At 40.5% G+C, this 9,306-nt stretch overlaps 1 protein-coding gene across 1 annotated transcript in view; it reads right to left on the bottom strand.

The window, feature by feature from the left end:
- Positions 1 to 456: 456 nt before the first annotated feature.
- LOC103511595 (kinesin-like protein KIF12) overlaps positions 457 to 9,306 on the bottom strand; it is a 25,939-nt gene continuing 17,089 nt past the window's right edge. Inside the window, 4 exon segments of the mRNA XM_026825318.1 lie at positions 457 to 601; positions 1,165 to 1,282; positions 1,905 to 2,151; positions 3,545 to 3,641. Of these exon segments, the coding sequence (XP_026681119.1) occupies positions 506 to 601; positions 1,165 to 1,282; positions 1,905 to 2,151; positions 3,545 to 3,641 (558 nt within the window). The 3' untranslated portion in view covers positions 457 to 505.

The raw sequence follows: 9,306 nt of genomic DNA on the forward strand, positions 1-9,306 counted from the left end.
AAAAGGAAAGTCTCGTAATTGGCTGGAATTGTTTTTTTGAAATGTAAATGGAATATTCATCCGATGTTTTTTGGTTTACCGATAGAATATGTTTATGGAATTATACATTTAGAATGAATTTATTATGTATTTTGCTTAGAAAAATTTTTAGTCACAAATTTAATTATAATTGAAATTTTTATTTATAAAAAAAAGTCGTGGCGTTTTTCTTTTCTCTCTGTCTGGTTTTTTTCCTCTTCTTTTTTCTTCAGCTTTTCGATTTGGATGACCTGTGAATGAAAACAAAAGAAGTATATTTATTGCTATCGTGTTTTCTTCTTCTTTTTATGGTTCGTCGAACTTAATAAAAGACCCAATCAGGCCAAAAATGTATGTCTAAAACTACCTTATTTGTGTGTTGAATATCACAATAAAAAGTCGAACAGACTGTTCGAAATTGGGACAGACGAACTGAAGGAAAAATCTTCTAGTTAAAATTCAGAACTTGGTTCGTTCGTTCATTCACTTACTTTCCTATTCGTCTCTTATCCAGTTCCTTCTGTATTGACTCTGGTAATCTGTGAGGAGGTTTAGGGTCTTCTTTGTTGCCCACTATCTCTGGCTGTAATCAAGGAAAAATAAATGGACACCATTAAGCAGAAAGGTAGCAGTCAACAGAAACCAATTATTATTATATAACACTTTATTAGAATTTAACAATATTTATAAAGAGGTACACAAAACAAAATAACAAAAGAAAACGAAAATTGAATAAAGAAAGAGAAAAAAAAAATGAAAAATTCTAACTCAGGGGCGGAATTAATGCCTAGGGCATTCTCTTCCATCCAACCCCTATCCAACCCAATCAGATGGTCGATAAGAAACTTCACATTTAGGTGCTGGGTCAACTCGAGAACGCCAGAAAATAACCCGTTGAAATATTTTTGCAATCGAAATAAGAGTGCGAATTTTCTGTCGATGATGGAATTAGATATTAGCATGTTAGTGCTTTATTTAGACTGTCGAATGAGGACATATGTAGTCCTTTGATCTCAACAGTTTACAGGGATTCGAACCCGGGACCTTCTGCATGGTAAGCAAGCGCGTTACCACTAGGCACTAGGCTAACCGTGCCCTCAAACCTCAACCGCGTTATTTTATTTATTTTTCTTGCCATCAACTTACTTTGAACCTGGGTCCCTGGAGCACACTACCACCAGGAGAGTACACCAGCTCCCTATCATTAGAACTTGTGCTGGATGACGATCTACTGGCAGGTAGGGAATCTGCTCTACTGCGACCTCTGAAATCAATAATTTAAAGAAACATGAACTTGAGTTTACCAGAGATATGAACTTTTTTACGTAAACGTCGAAATTTTCAAGATTTGACCCGAGTTTACTAGAGATATGAACTTTTTTACGTAAACGTCGAAATTTTCAAGATTTGACCCGAGTAAAAAGTAAAGTGACAGCCTAGGTAGCTTGAAGGCTAACCTAACGCCTTGTAAGCGCTAGGTCGGGGGTTCGATTACCGCCCGGTTTATTCTGTACAGATTACAACTTTATCCTATACCGATAAGACCTTGTTCTTTCAATACTCGCGTCGAATTAAAAATAAAATCGAGATTTTTTTTTTTTTTTTGAGAGGTTTGATAGAGGGAACTGTAACTGCTGACATTTTATGGTCCCAAAATCGAAGAGAGAAGGAAGACCGACAGAGAGGTTTGATAGAGGGAACTGTAACTGCTGACATTTTATGGTCCCAAAATCGAAGAGAGAAGGAAGACCGACATATATAAAAAAAAAAAATCAAACCTATTAGAAAAAATCTTCCCGGGTGAGAATCGAACCCGCGGCCTAGTGCCTACAAGGCAGACGCGTTACCTACCAAGCTGACTAAGCTGGCAATCGAGAATAACTTACGATGCAAGTTCCTCCAGGGTGTGCAACAGTCGTTCGTTCTCGCGGCACACTAGCTCCTGGTCTCTCACCAGTAGGTCACGTGACGTGAATAGTTCCGCATTCTCCTGTCTCAGCGCTTCGTTCTCCTTAGCGTAGTGCGACACTAGCTCGCTTAGTTCAGAGCGGTCCATGCGCGCGATTCTAGACAGGTCCAGTGTGGGCGGGGTCTTAAGGCGAGGGCGCCGCGGTTCGTCCAGTGTGTGCCCGGCTGAAGAGGGAGAGAATAAGGGGTAATTATTCACAAGCCATGAAAATGAAAAAGGAAGCTCTTTTTTTGTGTTTAACCTGACCCTACAATAACGCCACTGGTCACTGCTCAAATTGTGAAAGCTGGTTTTGTGTTTAACCTAACCCTAATACCTAATAACAGTGGTCACTGGTCATTTATGCTGGTCCTTTTTGTAGCAATTCTCTATTGACGCGACTTCTGGACAAGAACCATTATTTTAATTGGTCCAAATTTTCAAAATCGGGAAATCGGTAGAAAGTTCCCTCGGGTGGAAATCGAACCTGTGATTTAGCGCTTACAAGGCAGGTGCTCTACCCTAAAAGCTAACTAGACTGGCTCCTTTTGTAATAAAGTTAATAGGTATCACTGTAGGAAATGAAGAAATCATACAATGCCAGGCAGGCAATGTTACATGTCCCTGTTCCCCATTATTAGGTACCACCATTAAATTTTGCAAAAGGAAAATACATGTTGATTTAGCTAGGAGGCTGTGTTCACAAACAGGGCTAGTCACAGGTTTGATATCATATTCACGGCGGTGAAACACCCATCTTAAAAAAAAGAAACACCTACTCTTACCTTTCAAATTTCCCTCTTTGTGAACCATTGACAAGTAAGTATGTGGATAGCTAATACAATGTGACTTTTTTTTTACGACGAATCGAACGGTGCTACGTGCTACTTTTATCACTATCCGACGTACTGTTGAGAGGTTACGGGTTCGATACTCCCCTGTGTCAATATTTTTTTTTAGTTCCGCAAATGTAATAGAAAGTGATGTTTGCACGCCTTTTTTTTTAGACAAAGAAGAGTTCCCCGCCTTTTTCTGCTATCTGCCACATTGGACGGTGTAGGATTTTGCGAGTCTGTGTCGTAGTATTGTTAAAAATATCTTTAATTTTCAATAATTATATTGTTTCGTTAATTTGTTTGGTTCCTGTCTGTGTTCATCAGGGTATGGGCTACTTGCACGCTCGCGGCATTCTACACAAGGATTTGAAAAGCAAGAACATTTTCATCGAGAAAAACAACAAGGTGGTCATTACGGACTTTGGATTGTTCAACTTCTCCAAACTTTATAACAGGTGAGTGGAAAAGACCTTATGATGTGCTTATTACTTTTCTTATCCTATAGGAGTGGAAGGAAAGTAATGTAATCCCCTAATCGGGTTTAGGTGATGTTTTCAAGTTGAAGAGCTGAAGAAAAAAAAAAAAAAAAAAAAAAAAAAAAAAAAAAAAAAAAAAAAAAAAACAAAGTTAATAGGTATCACTGTTTCATACACAAAAAGCCGACTCCGAGACTTAGGTGTAGGGGCAAACAACCCTAAAGGATGGGTTAAATTTCTACGAAATCTAATATCACTGTAGTTACCTTCTTCAAGTTGAAGAGCAGTGCGTAGATGTTCATTTTCACTTTGTAGGGCGGCTACTTCGCGTTTCAAACTCAATATAAGCGCCTCCCTGGGATCCTGAAATCAGATTTGAAACAGAAGCAGTCTAAATTTAGATACCTACATGTATAGGTACGAACATCCAAATTCAGTTATAAAAAAAGAGGTTTGACAGAGGGAACTGTAACTGCTAGGGTCTTATCGACCCGAAATCGAAGAGAGAAGGAAGACAGGATAGCAGAAAGCCAGCCGTTCCGAGAACGAACATTATCCCATCAGGATAAAATTCGCCCCGGGCGGGAATCGAACCCGCGGCCTAGCGTCCAAATTCAGTTCTGACCGGGTCCGCACGAATCGTGTTGAACTTTGGGTTACTTTGATGGGCACATTGCATACTCAATAAAGATACTAGGCGGACATATAAATGTGTATTTTGTCAATTTATTTGAATGGGAGATCATCGTTTTTGGTGCTTGATAACTAAATCGGAAGGGTCAGAATACCAACCCTTAATGAGATATTTTTCCTCTCTCTCTTACTTACCGTTTTATTGACAAAATTCTCCCGTATAAACACATGTAAAGGTTTAGACCGAGGTCTCATCTGATTGGTTGAAACCACCATTGTCATTTTTACTTTCTATTACTACCGTTATTGCGAAGCTATACTAGTAATGAGAAAGTATTGCAATCGGCTCAAATTTTCAAAATCGGGAAATGACTGGTTTTTACTTTCTATTACAATAAATATAGAGTACTTGGAGTTTTCGCCGAATAAAAATTACAAATCTCACTTCGCTCGTTCTAGAAGCGTCTCAATCTGATAAGATTTCATAACGCACTGAAGACTGAAGTTTACTAGTTTTTCGTAAAAAAAGTAATAATAATGATAATAATAATACTTTAATACTATCTAAAGGTACGCATTCAGACTATACATATGGTAGTAGGTGTAGGTACCTACCTACCTGTCACACAATCAATGAGACCCATCAACAATAAAAAATAAAAGGATAGGGAATAGAAAAAGTAAAAATACAGGAAATAGGAAGGAAATGTTGAATTTGCTGACAGCCCAACCAGCCCTCCTCCCCCCTGGGAGAGGGAAAGGAGGAGGAGGAAGAGAAAGAGGAAGAAGGAGAAGAGGAGGACAATGAGAAAGAGGAGAAAGAGAAGAAGGAAGAAGAGGAGGAGGAGGAGGAGGAGGAGAAGAATTAAAGTGACAGCTAGTACAAAAGCTGTCTCGGTGTAAATGACCACTAGGCAGTAGGTCAGAACGTGGAATTTTAGCCCTTTGTAGGTAAAGTTTTCTATAACTTTTTACAGGTCTGGTATAATTTTATTACCTCTTATATTATATTTTGATAGAGGGAACTGTAACAACGGAGGTCTGTCTTATCGTCACGAAATCGAAGAGAGAAAAAAGACAGGCTAGGAGAAAGCCAGCCGTTCCGAGAACAATGTGTTCAGTATAAAGCTCACCCCGAGCGGAAATTGTACCCGCAACCTAGTGAGTGCAAGATAGACGCGCTAACTAGCCTTTTTTACAGTGGGTAGGTACTATAGTTTGCCAGTTATATCTGAATATTATTCTCCCACCCAAATTTTTATGCTAATATCGGCCATTCAGGCCAAATCGATAGAAAATAGGTATAGGATAGTTATGAGGCCGAATTCCATTTCCGGCGATCTACGCAAGGAAGTCAGAAATGTAATATTAAGGAGCGCGGTAGCGCTCCACCCCGCCAAGTCAAGAAAGTTTGACCTTCTATGTATTTGTTCGGTCAAACTGAAAGTGTGTTGTTGAAAAGGTTAATGTAAACAACCTGAAATACTTAATCGAAAAAGTTCAATGAACTTTGAAGTATTCACAATAAAAAGCCGGCCTCATCGACAACCTCTCTCTCTCTCTTTCTCTCTCTCAATTTCTGTCTCTCTCTCTCTCAGAATAAAGAACGATCCCCCCTTCGGAGAGAGAGAGAGAGAAAGAGAGGGGAGAAAGAGAGAGAGAGAAAGAGAGGGGAGAAAGAGAGAGAGAGGGGAGAAAGAGAGAGAAAGAGAGGGGAGAAAGAGAGAGAGAGAAAGGGGAGAAAGAGAGAGAGAGAGAGAAAGGGGAGAAAGAGAGAGAGAGAGAGAGAGAGCACACATAAATTTGATTAATACTAAAATGCAATATAGGTACCTACCTACATACTTAGAATGGATAAAAATAGAATTTAATAGGTTGGTGTTTTGTTAACCCCTTGGTAAAATAATTATAGGTCTACAAAGTACCACATGTTTATAAGTTAACTAAAAAAAAAGATGAATGTTTCATCACCATTTTCAATTTGTAGCAACAGCTTCTGTAGGTACTAGACTCCTGAGGTCTGTGTCGTAGGATGCCCATCCCGAAGTATGTCTCTCATCAGATGAGAGAGAGAGGAGACAAAATACTTCCCATAATCTCATTCAGGTGCTGGGTTGACACGAGAACACCAGAAAGACTAGACAGATTTTTGGTGGGTCGCTATATTTTGTTTTCAAAGGTTTATTTCAACCCTACTCTCAAGGCTGAAGAGATAGCAGCACCATGTCCTTACCAATGGAGCGACGTGGTAATTAATTCTTAGTTACCTAAGCTGAATTTCAGTGATCCTGGGGGAACAAATACATTCTATCGTATAGTCGATGGCTCAAGAACCTTTTTATCCCTAGTCCAGTTTTACCTTTTCGTTATAGATCTCGAGGAACGTAGCTTTGAGTACATAGTGAATATCTTGTCTGTCTTGTAGTAGAGAGAACAGATAGAGGAAGGAGCGAAATATAATCCCGTGATCTGGATGTAAAGGATCCGGCGGCTTCTTTCTGTTGAACTGAAAACGGAAATGACAAATGAATGGTTAAAGAGACGAGTGGCCAGCCTAGTTAGCTTAGTTGGTAGTGCGTCTGCCTTGTAAGCGCTAGGATTTACCCGTTTCATACCGTGGCAGTTACTATGGGGTCCTGCCAGGACAAATCAAATTACCCCAACTACCGATTATGACTTACGCGTTTCAGCGCTAGGCCGCGGGTTCGATTCCCGCCCGGGGCGGATTTTATCCTGATGGGATAATGTTCGTTCTCGGAACGGCTGGCTTTCTCCGCTAGCCTAATAGTTAGCTTGGAAGTTAGTGCGGTTGCCTCGTAAGCGCTAGGTCGCGGGTTCGATTCCCGCTCGAGGCGAAACGGCTAGCTTTCTTGGAGGTTCTTTCTCGGAAAGGCTGGCTTTCTCTTATCCAGTCCTTCTTCTCTATCCGATTCTGACTAGACCTACATTGAGTTTCTTCTATCAAACAGAAAATACCTACTTGCTTTTATTATTTTTAAAATTAAGGAAGGTCTTTTGATATAAATCTTATGTATGCTGTTAAACCCATAAAATACACGAGACCTTGTTTAGACTGCTGGTGTAAACGGACTTTTTAGTCTCATTTGAGCAGGATAAAATAAGGTATATTCTAAGCCCATAAAATCTACAAGACCTTATTTAGACTGCTGGGGCTAAAGGGACTTTTTAGTCTCATTCGAGCAGGATAAACAAGGTATATTCTATTCTACTTACTATGATCAACCTCAGTGGTGCAGTGGTTAGCACGGTGGACTTTGAATCTGGAGGTTGGTGGTTCGAGTCCAAGTCATGTCATAAAATTTAGCGAAGTATAATAAGCGGGGAAGGACATTGGTGACAAGCATTTATGCTTAGCACAATCAAAATTCCTTTTTTTTTTTTTACTTACCATGACTATAATGGGTTTGGTGCGGATTCGTTTGGCCCTGGCAGCATATCTTAGAGTGTTGAGAGTTTCAGATATGTTGGATCTGGCCGGGGATATTGTAGCGATCTAGAAACAAGCAGAATTTTTATCTCCTAATTTATTTGTATTTTATTTATTTAGAAAAAAAAAGACCAGACTCTGGTCTTCAAGTCTTTGAAGTTGCCCATCAAGGCCATAAAAAACTAACGGGATTTTACCAAAATTAGGTACAAGTAAGTAACCCTGTACAAGATTTGTACCGGGTTAGAAGGTGTTTTGTTCTCATTATTGAGTTTTTTTTTATAGAAGTTTGACAGAGGGAACTGTAACTGCTAGGGTCTTATCGTCCCGAAATCGAAGAGAGAAGGAAGACAGGATAGGAGGAAAGCCAGCCGTTCCGAGAACGAACATTTTCCCATCAGGATAAAATCCGCCCCGGGCGGGAATCGAACCCGCGGCCTAGCGCTTACAAGGCAGACGCACTACCGACCAAGCTAACTGGGCTGGCCCTCATTATTAAGGAGCAATAGCGCTCCGCTGCGCCAAGTCAAAATTTGACCGCGCTATCCTATTTTGGCCCAAATCCGTAGCAGTGCGTCAGGCCAAGTTCCTCTCAGCAGTTCTAAATCCTACCATAAGAGTTCTAAATCTTACCATGAGAGTAACGCCACTTCCCGCCAAACTATCGGCTAGAAGTTTGGTGAGTTTAGAATCACGGTATGGGATATGACCTGTTCTTTTCTTCGGGTCACTTAGTGAGGATATGCAATAGCCTGAAGAGAGAGAGAGAAAGGGGAGAAAGGGGAGAAAGAGAGAGAGATAGAGAGGGGAGAAAGAGAGAGAGAAAGGGGAGAAAGAGAGAGAGAGAGGGGAGAAAGAGAGAGAGAAAGGGGAGAAAGAGAGAGAGAGAGGGGAGAAAGAGAGAGAGAAAGGGGAGAAAGAGAGAGAGAGAGGGGAGAAAGAGAGAGAGAGAAAGGGGAGAAAGAGAGAGAGAGAGAGGGGAGAAAGAGAGAGAGAGAGAAAGGGGAGAAAGAGAGAGAGAGGGGAGAAAGAGAGAGAGAGAGAACACACATAAATTTGATTAATACTAAAATGCAATATAGGTACATACTTAGAATGGATAAAAATAGAATTTAATAGGTTGGTGTTTTGTTAACCCCTTGGTAAAATAATTATAGGTCTACAAAGTACCTACATAGCCTACAGGTATGCCTTTCTTTTTTTTAAAGAGGTTTGACAGAGGGAACTGTAACTGCTATGGTCTTATCGTCCCGAAATCGAAGAGAGAAGGAAGACAAAATAGGAGAAAGCTAGCCGTTCCGAGAACGAACATTATCCCATCAGGATAAAATCCGCCCCGGGCGGGAATCGAACCCGCGGCCTAGCGCTTACAAGGCAGACGCACTACCAACTAAGCTAACTAGGCTGGCAGCTCTTTGACTTTAAAACCTCACCTAAGTCAGCACAACTGTTCCATTGATTTTCAGTCATGGCTAGGAGAAGTGACCACTTCGAATAACAAGGAGTTCACCATCCTCAACCTGGAGCAAGTTCTGGATCCCAGTCGACCTATGACAACTCGGATAATGGTCCGATTTGAACCGAATGGAGGCAGTCCCAAGGTGAAGACCATCTGGCTAAACGGAAAACAGATATGCCCAGCCGAAACTCCGAGTAAGTACGCCCTTTATAAACAAGACCACCTTAAGGCTTAGGTGTAGGGGCAAACAGCCCTAAAGGATGGGTTGGGCCTTTCTTTCCCTCTTTTTTAAGTAGGCGTTAACAAAGGATTGTGCCGGGCAAGGTATTGTGCCGTGTCTTAGGAAGGGCACAGCTTTAGGCCGTGCCAGTAATTGCACAGGTAAGATTTTATGTTTCAGCGTTTAAAGAAATTCAAATTTCAAATCAATTCTCGAGATTTTTTGAGTGGATCGTAAAAAAAAAAAAAAAAAAAAAAAAAAAAAAAAG

Source organism: Diaphorina citri, unplaced genomic scaffold (genome assembly GCF_000475195.1).
Source record: "Diaphorina citri unplaced genomic scaffold, Diaci psyllid genome assembly version 1.1 scaffold730, whole genome shotgun sequence".
In the NCBI taxonomy this organism is placed as follows: Eukaryota; Metazoa; Arthropoda; class Insecta; order Hemiptera; family Psyllidae; genus Diaphorina; species Diaphorina citri.